This window comes from Mytilus edulis, chromosome 3 (genome assembly GCF_963676685.1).
Source record: "Mytilus edulis chromosome 3, xbMytEdul2.2, whole genome shotgun sequence".
Lineage (NCBI taxonomy): Eukaryota > Metazoa > Mollusca > Bivalvia > Mytilida > Mytilidae > Mytilus > Mytilus edulis.
The window spans coordinates 2,290,575-2,310,887 of NC_092346.1; the positions used below are offsets into that span (position 1 = coordinate 2,290,575).

A 20,313-nucleotide genomic window follows, 5' to 3' on the forward strand; every position below is an offset into this window, starting at 1 on the left:
TACAGCAGAGAAAATAAAATCCGCGAAAAGGGGAATAACTTTTTAACTTCCTCCTGGATCTTTCTTTGCATAAAGAAACAGGTATAAAAAAAATGGATAAAAAGAACTATTTACGTTGTAATCTAATACATTGATAGTCAAAATTAATCAGATTTACAACATCGATAACTTCAACTTTAGGTTATTGTGGGAATGGCACACAAAAATTATATTTTTTATGAGATTGTAATTGAGTGCTCCCTAATATTTATACGTCGCCATGATACGGACTACGTCACGGGCACCTGTTTCCTGTAACGTGCATTCCAACTACTGAGAAAAGTCTTCAGAGCATGAATCTTTATAATTTGTTTATGGTGAATTCGTTGTGAACTATTTAAAAGAAAAATAAGTGGTTTTCTGTAAGTAAAATTACATGGAAATGTTCAACTGTATGCATGTTCAAATATTTGCGAAAAAAGTTTGGGTTTGATATAAAATCTAATTTTCATTTAACAATAAAACCCTTGTTGTACATATATGATTAAGATATTTTAACTGGATAGGTACAGTCCTGTCAGAAGGGACTAGTTCACATAAGGAATAAGTTTTCCTCAAATGGCTTTAATGTTAAAAGAATTCATTAAATTCACATTTTTACACCTTAACTTAATAATATCAAGGATTTGTACTATACAAATCCTTAATAATATTACAAAGTTTTGTATTGCCTATTGGTAAATCATGGATTCTCAAGGAGCATAAACTCAAGATATAACAGCTTCAAGTCCTTTAAAATTCTTTATTACTAGTAAAAACACACAAAATACATATATATGTATAAAAAAACTGTCATATTGAACACTGTTTTTTATCGATTCTTACTTATTTGGGAGAATAATGTCCCGTTTGATAGATTGCCCAATCTGTTGAGTATCAATTTATACTAAAGGTGTGTGCCTAAACCAAAACACTGGAAGCACATTTTGGAAACAAGTTGTTCACACATGTTGGATAATGCCATAAATGAGGGGTTATATCTCTACAATGAATGACCATTGGAGGTATCCGCAGCTACATTTAGTTAAAAAAAAATTGCAAGGGTTCCGTAGTCTTGCCTACTTTTGCTGTTAATCACAGGCTCAACAAAAATGAGGAAAAAATTTAATAATGATTAATTCCTCTCAATACTATCTTTTGTTTGAAAGAAGCTTATTCTGTCCAAGTTTGGTAAAAATCCAGGATGGTTTACATGGTTTATGAATCTAATAAATGTTTCAAAAACTTTAACCGCAGACTGTATGTAATAATAACTGGAAGAAAAACCCAAGTCCATTTATAAGTTAAAAACTGAAAAAATGGATATTTAAAAAGTTATTTCGGGATACTATCTTATGATCATAAACAAGCTTCTGTCCAAGTTTAATAGAAATCCAGGATAGTTTAAAAAAGTTATCAAAATTTTTAGAAACTTTAACCACAGAGTGAATGTTATTTTTGGTCAGAAAAACTAAGTCCATTTACAATTAAATATGGAAAAAATGGATTTTTTTTTATTTTACAAAATTTACTTCTGGATACTTATCTTATGATCATGAACAAGTGTCTGTTCAAGTTTGGTAGAAATCCAGGATACTTGTAGTTTAAGAAAGTTATTAAAATTTCAAAAACTTTAACGAGTGAATATTTGTGGCTTTGCCACTGGCGACAAGGACAGACTGTAGGATCGCTATGTCTCGCTTTTTCGACAAAAGTCGAAGGCTGGACAACTAGGTTTAACCCTTTATTTTCTTCGAAAATGACGATGTATGGTTTGAACATGTACAAACTCAAGTTTATAACATATGTTTTTCACTTGTTCCGGGATCGGTTGATAACAATTCATTTGCAGTTTTTCGTAACTAGCAAAATAATGACTAGTAAAAAGAAAATTACAATCATTTTTTTTTACAGTTTTGTTGATTAATTATATTGAAACCAAAATACCCCTAAAATTGTAAATTGATTTGGACTGATATTAAATGACTGTGGACTTTCAGGAAAAAAACTCCAATTATATTTAGATTTCATAACACAAGACTAGTCAAGAATGTTAGTTTATAACAATAACAAAGAAAGTAAAAGGTAATATAGATGTTGTTAATTGATTAAAGTAGATAGATTATTTAATTATTCCCTGGTGAGTTTATGTCACTAAGAGTTTGTTATTGAATATCCTATAGGTTTATCATCATTAGTTACAGAGTGATGGTATTGTAATCATGGGCTGTGGAACATCCCGAGTTAACCCCGACGGGGAAAAAGAAGCAGCCACACCCAGACCTAACCCAAACAAGAGCAGAAATGGATTAGTACCGAATGGAGAAACTAAAACATTTGATAAGAAGACAGCTGTGGATTCTAATGCTAACATTCCCAGTCAAAGACCAGGTAGGACATGAACTGTGCATTTTGGCCTTAATTATTACATGTATATACTGCAAATGCATTTATTATTTCAAATTTTAGGCCTAAATGCATTTTTTTTTCAATATTGAGAAAAATCCTGTTTAATTCATATAGAATATTTCAAAATGCAAGTTTAAATTATTGCATTTACAACTCGGTCACATTTTTCGCAATAATAAAAACCTCCCAATAATTTATGAATTTACAGTAACTTCTTCATATCCTTTTACTTGTAATAATTAAGCCAACAGTTACTTTCAAATTACAGTTTAATTTGGTGTCATTTGTGTGCATATTTGGACACAAATTGAAGACTCTTGATCTACACCCTAAACATTTTTAAAGGGAAATCACTGATACGGTATACATAAACAAAACAACATTTATATATGATATAATGAGGATGCTTGTATACATTTATGTACACATTTTTTTTAATGTGTTTGGAGGCCTTGAAAAAGTCATACATGTATACTTTGTCCCTCTGCCAATATTTGATAAATTCATTGTATGAAAACTTTTTATACATGTAAATTCATTTAATCTTGTCAATTGCTAAATACTTTCAACTTTTACAAGGAGCTTGGACATGTATTTTGTAATTTGTATGACAAACAAGTTAAATACTACATATGTATCTTGTAATAAACTTTAAAGATACAAGTATACATAAACAAAGTAAAAATCAATTGTTTAACATTTGATAATCTGAAGTTTACTATATGTGAACAAACAAAATTTCCGTTTTAATTAATTGATAGATTTCATGTTGAAACAACCAAGTACCAAGTTGTACAGTATATCACATGTAATTAAACCTGATCCCACAACACTCCTAAACTTTGCCTCATTGAACAATCAATTAACAATTTATAGGGAAGGAAAGTGGTCAGGTAAAAAAAATAATTAATTATTTATATCACATCATATAAATGTTTGTATTTCGTTGCCATGTAAATAAAGTGATAATCTTATATAGGATCACACTTATAAAAAATTAAAAAGTTTATGATTTTCTGAAAAGAATTCAGTAAATTTGTTTATCTAAAAAGAAATCAGAATTATGTCTGTGATATACATATGATATAAACATATTACTTCACTTGTGCATTTCTCAGTCTGTTTGTGAAAATATTTTATAATCTTAATATTTCTGAAACAAATTGCAATGAAGGTTTTACTTTAAATGCTACTTATTTCATGGTTTTACTGTTTAAGTGTGGCCTTAGCAAACATTTAGCATGAAACATTTAACAGGCTATTATTTGAACTTGGAATTATTTTTAATTATGGAATTTGCATAATTTCTTGTGTTTAAAATTTTTAATAAATTCCATGTTTATTTGGTATTATTATCTTTTGAGTGGTTAATAACACTTTCTATACAATGTATTTTGGTTAGATAGTGTTGTGCGCGGCACAGTACATTCTATTGAAAATATACTATTTTCTTTGTAATAGAAAGTATTGTGCGCAGCACAGTCTTACTGAACATTTCAGTACAGAATAAACATGAATTACTAAAAATTTCAATAACAAGATTTAGAAATCAAGCAAATTCCATAATTAAAAATAATTCCAAGTTCAATTAATAGCCTGTTATTTGTATTTCAGACAATTTGTGAGGTTTTGTTGTATGAGCTCAAAGATAAGCACATAACAAACTGAATATATTTTACATTTGTTTCAGTTCCAAAGTCTGTGGCTTTCGAAGTTTTATTGGATGAGAATAAATCAGACAGTTTGATAAAGAAACATCCTCCAATGAGAATTCAGGTAACAGTTATATTCTCAAATAATTATGACATGTATATACAGTCAACATGCAGATCAGCCAAATTTTGTCAGTTTTTCCCAATGGTATCCTATTTTTTTTCAACCTGGCAAAATGTCATGGTTCTCTTACGGCAGTCTGTCTCCTGTAAGTCCCAGTCCCACTAGACCACGATCGCACCATGCTCACTGCGATCTAAAATAAATTCAGATCATGGTGAGGTCGCAGTATGAGCAGCATGTTATTGTTAATTTTCATTGTTTTCACTATGATACTACGTCCTTATTACGCTTCTAACACAATCCCGCTACGATTATACCACGTTCTCACCATGCTTTTTCTACGATTAACCCGATCTTAAAATCTTCAAAGTTGACCACGCTCATCACGATCTTGAAGACCTCACCACGACCATGATACGACCTTACTGCGATTTACAAGATCGCACTACAATCGTCAAAATTTGCATTTTTTTCACAGATCGTAGTGCGATTGTGGCCTAGTGGGACTGCAGTATTACCAATAAGCAATTAAAACTTGTAGCCAAGATAAAACCAATATTGCTTAAAGTGGTGTTAAATACCATGAATAAATCAATCGCTTTATTGGGTAGCCCAAACAGTAACAAAGACATACATTTTAACCTGTCCACTATGGGAGGCCACTCTAATTTACCTAGGTAAATGTTGTAAAAATGTTGAACACAATAAAGCTGAATTGCTAATGAATTAAATAAGTTGAGTCCAAGTATTAAGTTGGGTGACATTTCATTCCATAGGATTAGCACAGGAGATTATCTAGAATTTTGTCCAAATGACAAAATTCACCTGTTCTGTAGTTTAAAGGTTGCTAATTAGAGGTCAATGTCTACACTGGTTGTCTTTAATCAACTTGATGGATTACTTGGTATAATTTTAGTCATTGATTTGACAGAGAAGAATAAATTGATTTATAAAGAGGAACCGAAATGATAAACTGGTCTTAACAATAGTTACAACTAACAAATTTAAAATTGAGTAGGTAAAACACAAATAATAAAATCTGAAAGATATGTATAGGTCACTTTTTCAAACTACCCAACATGATAAAGTTGAGAATTTTGATCAAATATATAATACGGTTGCTGATTATATCATATGTTACATCTGAAACTTAATTGTTATATTAGCTACATTATGGTTCAGAGTAACACTTAATAAAAGACCGACTTGACAATATAAGTTTCCTATCAATGTCTGTAGGAATGTCATTATATATACATGTACTGTAAATTCATATATTATTGTGATGTTTTTAGTATTTTGAAAAATGTGACAGGGTTATAATGATAAATCACAATAATTTAAACTCGTATTTTGAAACTTTTTATATAAATTTAACAGGATTTGTCAGAGTATCACAAAAATTAAAATCGCATTTTAGTCTAAAATCGCAATAATAAATGCACACAATAATTTCTGAATTTACAGTAATCCCTGTTCATGATATTTCCTGTTTATTTTTATTAAGAAATTGGAGCCTTTGAGCTTACCAGTTCTGACTCCAGAAATGTTAGCAGAAAAACAGAGACTGGCTGATGAGAAACGAGAAAGGGTAAGATTGTTTTACTGAGTCTGAGCTTTTTAAAAAATGATACTAGTAAAAGGGAAGTAACTGATGTTTTGTAGTCATCATTTAATAAACAGTTTTGTTGAGTTATTTATCTTTGAAAATCATTGTTTGCCTTTCAAAAGTTACCCTTAGATTGTAAATATTAAAAAAAAAAAAAAAAATTTAGGAGAAACTTTGCACATACAGTACCTGGCCAAAAGTATTTGTCACCTGCATTTTTTTGCTATTAAATGTATTTCATATAAAAACACATTTTTTTCAAAAAAATATTTTGAGAGCATTTATGGTTGGATTTTTATCAACAAGGTCTTAAAAGACGTAGAATTGTCTAAAGTATGTTTGTCTATTTGGTAATAGTTTTGTCTTTAGGTGTTTTTGTTTTCTCTTGATTTAAACACATACAATAAATTAATTTGGTTGAATATATAGCGAATTTCTGAACAGAAAATAATATTTGTGTTTATCTTGTGAACAAATGAAAATGATCCACCAAAAAAAATATAGCCAAATGAACAAATAAACCTGTGACAGTTCTGCTTCAATTGGTACCAAGTTGCTTAAAATCAAACCAAAATTGACTCCAAAATATGTTTTTGCAAAAAATGTTGTTTTATATACAATATATAGTGAAAAAATTCATGGAACGAATACTTATGGCCACACTCTGTTCATGTAGGTTAAGATCATTTTCAAGCTAAAATATGTAGCATGTCATACATTATTTTTGTAGGCCAAAGTTTCCCTTAGTTTTTCGTCTTGAATATTACTTCTGGTGGATATCTCCAGTTTTGGAAATTTTTAAAAACTTGGACTACTATGTTTATTATGGAAATTTCATATAATTTATAAAACACAATGTATATAATAGCATTCTCATTATTTGCCAGGAATTACAAAAAAGAGCAAGTGCATCTAGAAAGAAGTCACAGAGACGAAGAGAAATTCTGAAAGCTCAAGAAATTGCACAAGACTTACAGCAAAAGGAGGTAAGAGAAATATGATATCTTATAACGAAGCCAAACTTAATGAAACACCACCTTTGAAAAAAAAAGTAAAAACACAAAAATACTGAACTCCGAGGAAAATTCAAAAAGGAAAATCAAAAATCAAAAGGCAAAATCAAAAGTCCAAGCACATCAAACGAATGGATAACAACTGTCATATTCCTGACTTGGTACAGGCATTTTCTAATGTAGAAAATGGTGGATTGAACCTGGTTTTATAGCTAGCTAAACCTCTCACTTGTATGACAGTCGCATCAAATTCCATTACATTGTCAACAATGCATGAACAAAACAAACATACTCAAAGAGTAAAAATGTCAAAAATAGGGGTAAAGGACCATTATGTTTTCTAGTCTGTGTGTCAGGTTGAAGATTTTGATTAAGATTTAGATTAAAATTTTGTTAAATTTAGTATGGGTTACATTAACTTGGATCCCAGTACACATGAGGGGTGTTAGGAGGGGTCCTGATACCAAAATTCCGTGCTTAAAAACACGAAACTTGAGGTCCCAAATTAAAAAAAATTTCAATCAAGACGTCCTAAATTTCTAAAAAAGAATTCTCGGATCCCATAAGGGTCAATCCTGAAATCCCAAACTTAAAAAACACCCGATTCCAGAGTCCCTATAAAGGTCCTATCCCCACTCACACTTGAAGTGAACATTTTAGAGTATATACTAAAGATGGAACTGTGAATGAGTAGGGCATTGTGTCCAAATAAGTTAATTGCCTTATAAAAATTAGAATTAAAAAAAAATCTGAAAGAAGTTTAAGTTATATTTTATTTTATTTTAAACTTTTATAAGTGGAAGAAAATAGATTTAAAAAAGCTAATATTAAGTCTTGCTGCATATTTGGCATGGAAAAATTACAAATTTAGAAAATTAGAAAATGAAATCGTAATTTGACATCAGAAATTCACTATTTGATAGCTGCTTAACTTATATGAAGTAGAGTTATCTCCCATGGACACAATATTTTTTTAAATGACTTTAGAAAGTGCACTATCAAACTTATAAGCCTAGAAAGATATAACTTATATGAAGTAGAATTATCTCCCATGGACACAATATTTTCTTATACGACCTCAGAAAGTTGACTAACTGATTAGCATAAAAAATATGATTTATTTGTATTAGAGTTATCTCCCATGGGCAAAATATTTCCTTATACAACCTCAGAAAGATGACTGACTGATTAGCCTTTAAAGGCATAACTTATTTGTAGTAGAATTATCTCCCATGGACACAATATTTCCTTTAACGACCTCAGAAAGTTGACTGACTGATTAGCCTTTACAGGTATAACTTATTTGTAGTAGAATTATCTCCCATGGACACAATATTTCCTTATACAACCTCAGAAAGATGACTGACTGATTAGCCTTTAAAAGTATAACCTATTTGTAGTAAAATTATCTCCCATGGACACGATATTTCTTTATACGACCTCAGAAAGTTGACTGACTGATAAGCATATAAAACATAATTTATTTGTATTAGAGTTATCTCCCATGGGCACAATATTTCCTTATACAACCTCAGAAAGTTGACTGACTGATAAGCCTTTACAGGTATAACTTATTTGTAGTAGAATTATCTCCCATGGACACAATATTTCCTTATACAACCTCGGAAAGTTCACAAACTGATTAGCCTATGTAGGTATAGTTTATACTAGAACACACCTGTGATATCGCTATTAAAGTATATAACTATGCGTAAGCCTTATTTTAGTATTGGTATTGTCATCTGATAAAGTCATGCCGATTATAAGATACACAGTTTTCTCTGCTTTCAACTATTTCTGTTTGAACCCATCGACCTGTAACTTATCAATTATTGGTAATATTAATTATTTCGAAAACAAAAGGTCCTGCAATGGAGTATTTTTTAATCAACAGCATTGTCCTATATTAGTTATAAATAAAGTTGAATTCTTTGATTTGCTGTTTAACGTCATGCACGCTAACAAATTGAAAACTGTACCTACACTCCTTATTTTAAGTCCAGATTTTTAGTATTCGTATTGTTATCTTAGAAAGTCTTACTGATTAAAATACTACAATAGGGAACAATTTGACAATGATAGAATTTAGTATTGTAAACCGGACTCAACCCTGTGTTTATGACCCGTGTATATAACAAAATCCTTAATACACCGTTTGGTGGTGTGCCAGTCAGATGCGGAACGTACAGATAAAGTAATCGGTAACAGGTGAAAATACTATTGGTATCGGTATCGGACTCGACCCGGAACTTCTTAATTATTGGCAATATTAAATATGGGGAAAACAAATGGGTCTTGAGTGGTGTAATTTTTAATCTACACCTTTGTCCTATATAAGCTATATATAAAGTTGAATTCTTTGATTTGTCATTTTTACCCGATGACGGCTGACAAATTGAACCTCGTTTTTTAGTATTATAGATGTAGAAGAGGTTAATTTAAACATATTTATTTATAGTGGATTGGGGAACAAGTTTTGCAACTTATATCAATCCCTTTCCACTTTGCGGGTGTGAGTGCTGCCTTGTAGCGGCATGATCCTGCTCTTTTTCAAAATCTACAAGGGTGTCTTATGTGCAAGAGATATGGCTCTCTCTTAACATTTTTGGTCCCCTTCCGATGGACTATCAGTTTCCTCAAGACCATACACGCAAATGGTGTCAAGGGAGAGCCGAAAATTTTCATCCCGAAACGGGAAGCGAACCAAGAACCTTTGTGTTAGTAGAAGAGGTGTATCCCATTGTTTATTTGAGTTAACATAGGTACATTGAATTCAAATACTGTTTAGAATTTTTGAAAAACCAAAAAACTGCAATTTGTCCTAAATTCCAAAAATGGTACCAATAAAATTAAAAATTTGAAGAGGTTTTTGTCATGAGGGATAGAACACTTGCATGCATTTCTTGGTAATATACCTTTTATTTATTCCTTTCAGGTTCAGCAACAGTTTTTAACTAGAGAAAAAACAGTAGAAAATTTAAGGTCTGCAAAATTAGCAGAAATACAAGAAAAACAAAGATTGCAAGAAGAAAGAAGAAAAAGAGCAAGAGAAAGGGTAAATTTAATATTTTTTTTCTTTCTCTTTGTATGATCACCTAAAGATGTTTAATGATACACTACAGTTCTGCTGAATTGTGCTTTTAAATATCTTCCTCCTGTGTTTAGGAAAACATTAGCTTTTACTTATTTCTTATTATAATTCAGGGGTGAATGAACAATTTAAGGTGAAACTTTATAATTATATTTGATAAATAATAAATTTTCAAAAATTAAGATAAAATGAAAACATAAATTAAAATTGAAATACTTCTTCAGCAAATTATGAATTCATGAAGGAATCTGGTGAATATTATAGAACATAAAAAAAAACTATCATTAATTATATTCAACCTAAAACATTTTGTCCCTGTTTTCAGAGGTTGTCCGAAAGAAATAGTCATTCTAATGTAACAACGTTTGTAACGTTCATTTTGATTGGATAACATCACTTTCTTTCATGGCATCAATTGACAATTGATACTATGGGACGTACGTGCAAGGGCAGACGGCATATGACAGATTTTAAATACATGTTTTAACGTTGTTTTCTGTCAGTTTCATTAGAATGGAGATAACAATATTGTATTTTAAGCTCCGACTTAATCAATTGGGGATTTGATGGTCGCAAATACCCGTTTACTGTCTCCGCTAACGCATCGCCAGTAAACTTAATTTGCGACCATCAAATCCCCAATTGATGCCGTTGGAGCTTAAAATACAATACATTTATCTCCTAATTATAAGAGTCCTGTTTTCACAGGAAATAGCTATAGTTTTTAATTAAAAGTTGACATTATCTCTCTTGATATTTTAGGCCAAGAAAATTAACACAGAAGATCAACAGGAGGTAGGAATGTTGGAGGTTGAAAAAGACGACCATTACAATGCTGATGATGGTATGTATTCTAAGACTTTAGTTTTGTATAGCAAAAACGGGGTGGAATCAGAAACTGTGAAGTTATAATGGTAAGATGAATATGTCAGAATTTACAGAACTGAACAAACGTTTTGGTTTTATTTGTCTATGGGATAGGGATGTTAATAATATCTAATTTATAGCCTGCATATATACCATTGCTTATTTAATATGTTAAATGTGTCAGTGTCTTGATTAATAAAAAAAAATTTATTAAACAAATTGTTTTTATGATGCATAAAAATATTATTCTTTAAAAGTGATAAAGATATTAAAGCTTATTTCTTTCAAGATGCACCTTTTTACAAGTAGTCTTCTGAACATTACCAATTTTCTTCTATTAGATATTGTTGTATATGGTCCGAGACCACAATTGTCGTCCCTTGTTTTTCGTTGTTCATGAATATAGTCCCTAGTGTTGACAGTGGGTTACTTGCCATTAATTTTTATACCACTTCCAGATTTATTTCTCCATGTTAAATGCCTCAAATTGCAAGAAGGGGGGTGAAATTACACTGTAAAAAAATTTTGGCTGAATTTTATAGGAAAGTAGTGATTTGGTCCAGCTGAAAAAGGTTAAAAATTAGCACTTCGGAAGCTGTCAAAAGATTTCAAGATGCCCTAAACATAAAATTGTCCATATTTTGAGTTAGAGGCGATGAAGTTTTCTATAATTTTGATATAATTTGTCCCAAAAGAAGTACAACACATTGTGAAAATTTCATTGAGAAAACGCAGGTGGGACTTTTTTAATTTTCATTTATGTTCTAAAAGAAATGCACTACGAAATAATTGTGGTGATCGGATCAGAATCAAATACAGGGACTGAGCATTGGTTTCTTTGAAATATGACTCAATTGTTTGCCTACAACTATAATATCTCAAACTAACCAATCATCAACCCCTTTGTCATCAGTTTATTATACCCCACGCAACAGAATTTCACGAAACCTTGTAGATAATAAGGACATACTATGTAGATGTGCATATCAACAGGAAATTACGGTTCAATTTTTTTTCTAGGAGTTATGCCCCTTTGAACTTATTTGCTTCAATGTACTTCTGCAACAGTTTGTCATCTCAACTCCTCTGAAAACACACAACAGAATTTCATGAAATTTTGTAGATAATAAGGACATACTATGTATATTGATAGGAAATTATTATTCAATATTTTTCCTTATACAATTTTTTTTTCTTATACTTATTCAATTTCTCCAATGACAATGTGGGGACGTGGGGTATGTGAGCGTGCTCACTAAGGTTCTTTAATTTAAATGTAACAGCATTATGTTAAAACATTTTATATGAATTTGGTTAAATATACTTACCATGAAATTACATTTATATTATATAGAATATGTTTGCTTTCACAACATGTTCTCATCGCAATTAACTAGGTGATTAAAAATTACATCCATGAGATGTACTCACCTACGTCATAGTTCATCTACCAACCCTAAAGAGTCCCCTTCAAGCTGCAAATTGTATTTGTATAATGCCTAAAATGCTTAAAAGCAACCAAGAGCAATTTAAGGTGGTGCATATGATAACACTACAGGGAGATAACTCTGTAAACATCAGCTGAACATTTCAATCACATTCTATTGTTAAGGAAATGTTAAGTTTATCAATGATCAAAATAAGGGTTTGTTAAAGTGCTATATATCCAATGCAATTTTTCTAATAATTAGTGTGGATCAAAGTTTTTGAAATTTTTGTCAAAGGGTCAAAGTACATATTTTGTCAAAATTTTATGAAAATTAAACAGCCAAATTCATTTTTAGTCAAGGTGTTTAATACTCTTTAACCAAAATTAAGCTCTAAAATATGATTTCAGCCAATAAACAATCTACCTAATTGAGGTAAGTTAACTTTTGACACAGAAACTATAGTAACTATATTTTTTGTTTGTGACCTTCAGGAATTGTCAGAAAGATGCTTGACCTTGAATGTTTATGATATGTAAGTTATGGTTTTACAAGAATGGTCAGATCAATATTAAACATTTGCAACTTGATACTCTTCCTTTGAAATGTGAGAAAAAGTTGAGAATTTTTTCCCCAATGCGTTATAAAAGTTATATCTATTTGTCAGGAATGTTTTTGTGCTGATTTTTTTCTAAAATTTGTCATAGAAAACAAATTGTCAAAACATATTTCAATTTATTTTTACTACCAATAGAAATTGCTGTGCCTAAGAATTTCATTTATACATATATTTACATCAAGGAGCATTCTTCCCTAGCTCTGTTAACATTTCAGATAATTCTAGGAGTAGTTTACGATTATTTAGTTTTAGTAAAAAAAAAAAATCATTTAATGTTTTTTCCAGTTGAAAAACATATTTTTTTCATCTCTAATTCTATATATATTCTTTATTTTATTTTTTTCTCTTGGGGTCAAAGGGAGTATATGTTATGAATTTGGCATCTCTGTTTTGATAGAAATGAATTATAATTGTTTGATTTCTGTTCTGTTTATTTGTTTACATTGATGCCCCACTTCCGCAATGGTATAACTGTTGGTCAGAAATAGACTTAAAGAGACCATACTTCTATTTCCTAGTCACTTTGGGGGTTTGATGAAAGGAGATCTTTGGTATACAGAGACATTATTATGTCATTAAAATTAGTCTAAAAAATGATATTTATAGGTGCTAATATAAAAACCAAATGACATAGAAGTTTACAATTAGGTTACTGAAAGGCCTTCAACAATGAGCTAAACTTGTACAGAATAGTAAGCTATAAAAGTTCCTAAAAAGACAATTATATAAATTATAACAAGAAAATTTACAGCCTGATACATCATATGTGATTATATAATTCTCAGTGTTAAAAATAATAAAAGTGAAACCATAATCTAAGTTAGTTGGATGTATTTAAAAAATGCATCCATAAACTTTTTGGAATGTTAGTGGTTAGTGCCATTAGCATTATTATTCTTGCATGTAAATAAGAAATGGTATATATCATCACCTCCTTTTTTACAAATATTTCACAGAACCATAGATTTCAGTTGTTATTTTAATATAATTTGTCCATTCTAAGTTTGAACTCTTACACTGTTTGATTTAAGCATGAATGCATGGTCACAGGACTTTTGCGCTTTTTTACCTGTAAAACGATAGAACAATTGCACTTGAAATACTATGGACATTTGTGCTTTAAATGTTGATTCACCTGTATTAAATTGAACGGACATTTGCGCTTTTTACCTATAGTCGTCCACCTGTTATTTTATTGAGAAGTAATATTACGCAGATGAATTAACTTCTATTTGTCATTATTACAACAAATGGTGCACAATCCTTCCCTGCTCACTATAATGAACAATTCTGTACTCACTCATTTTGCTATTTTTATCTTTTTGAAGAGTACAAATATCATTTAACAACATTCGGTGAATTACAATAAGATTTGTTATATTGGTAAACAGGCACCCCAGAATTGAGAAAGAACTTTATTATTTATTTGAAATATCGACGAAATACCAGTCAGAACAGATAAAAAGAGCTAATTTTGTTAAATCCTTGGGCTTCAGATATTAAGTGAAAACTGACCTATGATGACTCTACGTTTTTTTTTATGTCTTTAGAATGTTTACTTTTACTAGTTTTAGCTTTATACAAACTTTGATCAATGTGCTATGAAATGTGCTATGCAATGATTTTTAATTTTTAACTCTGCCAGGTCAAACCTGCCGTTCCCAAGCCCAGATAAAAGTGGATATTCATAAAAATAAATATTGCAAAAGCGCAAATGTCCTATGTAAGAAGCGCAAATGTCCTTTTTTAAAAAGCGCAAATGTCCTATGATTTGAAGCTCAAGTGTCCAAAAATCAAAGCGCAAATGTCATATGAAAAAGCTCAAACGTCCCACGCCAGAATGCATAGTTTCATACACTTCTATATATATATTTTGTATTTCACTAATTCATTAAGAGGTTTCATTAATGTGTGTTATCTATTGATTCATTCACTAATATGTTGTCATTGATTTTAAAAAAATTGTTTGTTTCATGTTATTCTCTTTTTGATGAAGAAAATATGATTGTGTAACATTACATTTAACTTGCAATATGTAACTTTGTGTCAAATGTTTTTGAAGTTGCTGTTTTTTAGTAAAGACTATTCTATTTAAATATTAGGTGGTACGAGAGGCTGTTTTTTAGTAAAGACTATTCCATTTAAATATTAGGTGGTACGAGAGGCTGTTTTTTAGTAAAGACTATTCCATTTAAATATTAGGTGGTACGAGAGGCTGTTTTTTAGTAAAGACTATTCCATTTAAATATAAGGTGGTACGAGAGGACTTCCACCCCTTCCCCTTAACCAACATAATTTATTTAAGTAATATCCATACATTAAATTATTAAAAAATAAATAAAAAATCACCAACCAAAAATCACCCACGAATTTAACTTTCCTAACTTCCCCGAAACCCTACCCTTCCACTCTCCCAACTTAATGAAATAGTCCTTACTTTAGAGGTATATTGCGCACCTGTAAACATTCTGCTGTTGCATATATTCATTTAAAAGAGACCCTTCACCTGCTATGTATTAGCTGCAAAGTTTTGGAAAATATCATGTCTTAAAATTGATACTACTAGGGAGTGTTTGATGACATTGACTGGCCCTTGTACTGTTGGTGCACAGTTAAAGAAATAGAGCGTCAATGCTACAGATGGATGTCATGTACCTATGTTAAAATCTGATTCTATTCAATGTGTCTTAAATGTTTTCAATTGGCATTTATGATTCAATGTTTTAGTATGCAAATTATGATTTCTGGTAATTTTACTAAAAAATTGTGTTTTTTGCTTTTCTGCATAGCACATATCATTTAGTGTCGAAGAAAAGACTTGAGTTAGAATTAGAATAGTGTGTTAAGATTCAGTGATTTGTCTTCTGGCAAAAATTTCCAAATTAACTAACATGTTAAACATCATTATCGCTATTTTGTGCATTTTTCCTTTGATCTTTTTTTGTGATAATTTTTAATATCATGCTACTCGCTTGAGATGGAAAATTATCGCTAGAAACTAAGCATGCATGTGGCGTTGCTAACGAAATTGACATATATAAGCTTTATAGCTTGTTGTTCGGTATGAGCCAAGGCTCCGTGTTGAAGGACATATATTGACCTATAATGGTTTACTTTTTTTTAATTGTTATTTGGATGGAGAGTTGTCTCATTGGCACTCACACCACATCTTCCTATATCTATGAAATTGACAATGTCGTCATTGGTAAAATAGTGATAAACAGATTATCATTGGTCATCTCAACTCGATTGCCTTTCTCGCTTTCACTGTCCCGGCTCAAGCGAGAAAATTAATCTCGTTGAGATGATCAACGATAACCTATAAATATCTTAAAATGCCATCTTGTAGTACAAAACAGAGGGATTCATATTGATATAGCATTAACATGTCATTATTCTGAATGTGATTTTTCTGTTTGAAATTTGGCATCTAACATCCATCAAGACATCATTTTTAAGAACTGCCTGTGTGTTGGTATTAACATTTTAATCAAAATATTAGTCATCTAGATTCATCTTTAAAAATATCAAACTCCAACCCATGAATGTGAGATTTTCCATTAACTAAAAATCATGCATTTATAATGATTTTAAATACTTTTATCAGTGTCAAAATATCAATTGATCAATAAAGTTTGTAGTGAGGTACTGTAAATTGTTTATTATTCATGGAATACCAACTTTTGTGAAATAATTGAGATGGGTAAAAAAAGTTTTTCTAGTATTTTTACTACAGATTTTGGCATATCTACCAAATCAAATGTCCACGATAAAATATAAGTTTTCCTCAATCCCTGAAAAGTGGAATCAATGAAAATAAATAAACACACAGTCATCTTTTTTTTTTCTAAATTAAACATAGTCTTAAATAAACTTTTTTGTTATACTTAACAATCCTTTATGTTTAAACAGAGACACGGCTGAATGGAGATTGATTGATACTTAACAGTATTTTATATTTTCAGCGGTTTCATGGCTGAATGGAGATTGATCGATACTTTTAACAATATTTTATATTTTCAGCGGATTCATGGCTGAATGGAGATTGATCGATACTTTTAACAATATTTTATATTTTCAGCGGATTCATGGCTGAATGGAGATTGATCGATACTTTTAACAATATTTTATATTTTCAGCGGATTCATGGCTGAATGGAGATGATAATAATAATGACAATCCATCAGAGCCGGGTGACAGAGTCTATAATGGCCGAACAAGTCCATCTAAAAACACGAATCATAGAGAGTGTCCTCCAAGTGCTTCAACTGTTGATAGTTATGACAATGCTTATAATCGTAAAACAAGTGGTAAAACTCGTGCAGAACAGATAAATTCACAAACTGACGATTTCTTTGACTCTTGATGACAAGATTATTGCTATATATAGTCATGTGACTTTGTTCAGGAGATAGTATCTCAAAGGTTTTTGCCTGTATCTTTGTGTCATATTTCATAGTATAACTAGTGATGCGGTACATGTAGTACCCTACAATTGAAGTGGATTTAGTCATTATCACTCTTTCACACTTGGGTGGGCCAACAATTCGGTAAAACTCAAAGTTTACACACACAAAGTCATGTGCCTTCAAATTGGGTCAGACTTGTCCGGCTTTTTTTATTATTAGTTTAATACTTGTATCTATATAAATATATGTAGAATTTTGGAAAAATAAGTTATTAAAGATTGTTTTTCATTATTTTTGACAAAATCATTTTAAACTTGAGTTGGAGGTTCCATGTTGTGTAGGGTAGAAATGTCATAATCCACACATGGTGTAGTGCATGGGTAGTCTGACTGATCTAGTATTGTTATCATCAATTATATTTTTCTACAATTTTTTCATACTTTTATATTTTGTAGTTTTTTTTTTATACAAATGTTGTTACTGTAAATTCAGAAATTATTGATATAAAAATAAAGAGATGTGGTATGGTAGTCATTGAGACAACTATTCATCAGAACAAATATTATCGCATTTGTTGATCAAATCAGATGAATAAATGTGATAATAGGATAAATCATGGGAAAAAATAAAAACTAGTTATGTGTTGACCATTTTCAATGCAATGTGTAGTACAATACTTATCCTGTAGCATTAATTGCAAAAATACTGAATTTACAGTAATAAATTAAAATAATAATTACTGAATTCATAAGTCTATGTGAAAAAGGTTCAACTGTGTTCTTTTTACTTAGTTTTGTTAGCATGAATTGTAAGTTGATATTGTCAATAACATTTATGAAAATATTTAATGTAATTTTTTATGCAGGTCCAGAATTAGTTGTTTTTACATTGTCAATTTTCAATTCCATTTATGTCTTTCATATATAAAATAGCATGTTTAGATAATGAATGCGACTATCATTTGCACTTTTTCATTAGATAAAATTTGTATGCCACCAATGAATAGTATAGTTCTTTAGACTTCTTATGCTTCTAACTAGAATTTGTAGGTTTTGCTTTTTGAATTAAGATAAAAAAAACAATTTCATTTCAATGGCTTTTGATCCCTCCAAATTTACTCCATTTATAAAAACAACATTTGAATAATGTAGAAAAGAAGCGTTTCCTGTTTTATCTGTAAAATTCCAATTAAATTTTAAAAACTTGTTAACCTGAGACATTCAAACCAAAAGAATGGCAGTTGAAGAAATTTAAAAACACAAAAATATTCCACTTCAGTGAATTGCACAAATCTTGCCATACACTGAAAATTTAAATACAGGTAAAATATTTATATACCACAAAATGTCTAGTCCTTATATATGTTCAGGTTTATTTATGGAAAATGCATTGGATATTTTGTTAACCTGAGTGTATGATTTTTTATTGTGGCATTATATGGCTGTCTCATTGACCTTTATATCAAACATATTTACACTCATTTTTGTCAATTACAATAAATAATAAATTCTTCAGCATATTAAAAAGAGCAATACATAGAAATTCTATATATATATTATATATTCATTAAGAATTATCACATTTAAGTTTTGAAAACAGAGACTGTCTTTTGTACTTTAGATTCAGATTTGTTTCGTGTATATATCCAGAATCATACATGAATTAACTTTCTACAAACCAATTATTTTATGTATTTGATGCAAGATGTTTGAGAATTAAGTCCCTCTCAAATAAAAGAAGCTTATTTGGTAACTGAAAATCTTAGATTAAAATACTATTTAGTGCAGCTACCCTGAAATTCATCCACAAGTTAATTAGGGCTCTAAATGATTAAAATGTACCTCCCAAACAGAAATAGTTACATTCATGTAAATTCATTAGCTTTATTTAGTAAGCAAAAATATTAAAAGCAACAATTTTGTCAGAGTAGGGCTTTACTTTCATGTAGGTGAATTGTTAGCCTGATACATACCTTTATTAACATAGAGTGATGATACTTATATGCTCAGTGATAATTTAATGTGTTCATATAGGTCGGGTTTTGATTATTTTTTACTTTATCATTTAGATCTACCATTAATTTAGATAGATTAGGTATCATGCTAGGCTTAACTGGGGTGCTGGATGGGGTTTACAGAAAAGAGGCTCTTAAAATATTGAAAATAAAAAAATAAGTGAAGGAAGAGTTAAAAAAAGATTAATCAGGTGCAATAGTATTTAGAATTACTGAAAAATAAAAGAATTAGGTAATACTATGCTGATTATGGAAATGAATGAAGTACAACATAAAGAAATTATAAAATTATGGTAAAATAGAAGAATTTTAAAGAATAAAAATTATTTATAAAGATAAGATAAATGCAGCAATAAAAAAAGAAGACATAAAGGTATAGCACTCCCCATCCAGACCCTATTAATTTGCAGGCGTTTGCGGTGAATGATTAGAAAATTGTAGTATTTGGTTGAAATATATAATCAGTATTGATGAATAGCCAAATTTTGTGAAATAGGTTATAGTACCTGTTAAAAAGATGATATGTTATTTTAATTTTTCTTTATACCATGTGACCATGTCAAGGTGTTGTGTTCTTTATTTTATTTTACAACCATTTTTTACCATTAAAATTGTGGCTTTTTTCAATAATAAAATTAAATGAAATACATTTATTCTGCTATATTGAAATGAACTGTTAACTCTAGACTACTATTCAAGAAAAAGGACAGAATGTTTTTCATTGTTAAGCAAATACTTTTTGGAAATGTTGAATCTGCACAAAATAGAGGTCATAAGTTTTGATTTCATTTATATTAAAGTTCCTATTCAAAAATTAAAAAAATAATTTAAATTGAATTGTGTAGATCTATTAAATAGTTTTGCCTGTTTTAACCCTGAAAATTAGATTTATATTGAAGTATAGTACATTATATGATTATTGCAGTTATATTTGAAAGAAGATATGTATATATATCACCTTATTTATTATCTGTTCATTTAGTATTGTAAACAATACATGTATATTCATCAGTATTATGAAAAAACATAGATTTATCATTTAGATTAATTAGTGTTTGGAT

The 20,313-nt window shown here is 30.0% G+C and overlaps 1 protein-coding gene across 4 annotated transcripts; it reads left to right on the forward strand.

Moving 5' to 3' along the window:
• Nucleotides 1–250: 250 nt before the first annotated feature.
• On the forward strand, nucleotides 251–20,075 carry LOC139515611 (ensconsin-like). Of its 4 annotated transcripts, none has more exons than XM_071305230.1 (9): nucleotides 251–401; nucleotides 2,202–2,409; nucleotides 4,118–4,203; nucleotides 5,711–5,794; nucleotides 6,700–6,798; nucleotides 9,761–9,880; nucleotides 10,679–10,760; nucleotides 12,705–12,745; nucleotides 16,969–20,075. In XM_071305230.1, exons 2-8 carry the CDS (start codon nucleotides 2,241–2,243, stop codon nucleotides 12,740–12,742), a joined length of 678 nt encoding a protein of 225 aa, XP_071161331.1. In that variant the 5' UTR covers nucleotides 251–401; nucleotides 2,202–2,240; the 3' UTR covers nucleotides 12,743–12,745; nucleotides 16,969–20,075. The 4 variants fall into 4 exon arrangements, with proteins under 4 accessions (XP_071161331.1, XP_071161329.1, XP_071161332.1 ...); XM_071305231.1 differs by lacking the exon at nucleotides 12,705–12,745 and adding an exon at nucleotides 12,621–12,645 and having other exon boundaries at nucleotides 268–401; nucleotides 16,969–17,087; XM_071305228.1 differs by lacking the exon at nucleotides 12,705–12,745 and having other exon boundaries at nucleotides 257–401.
• Nucleotides 20,076–20,313: the final 238 nt, after the last annotated feature.

Excerpts from the sequence above, each read along its gene's own strand:
- LOC139515611 (XM_071305228.1), top strand. The coding sequence starts at position 2,241 with ATGGGCTGTGGAACATCCCGAGTTAACCCCGACGGGGAAAAAGAAGCA. Across the intron at positions 2,410-4,117 it reads CATTCCCAGTCAAAGACCAG|TTCCAAAGTCTGTGGCTTTC; the intron begins GTAGGACATGAA and ends CATTTGTTTCAG. Across the intron at positions 9,881-10,678 it reads GAAAAAGAGCAAGAGAAAGG|GCCAAGAAAATTAACACAGA; the intron begins GTAAATTTAATA and ends TTGATATTTTAG.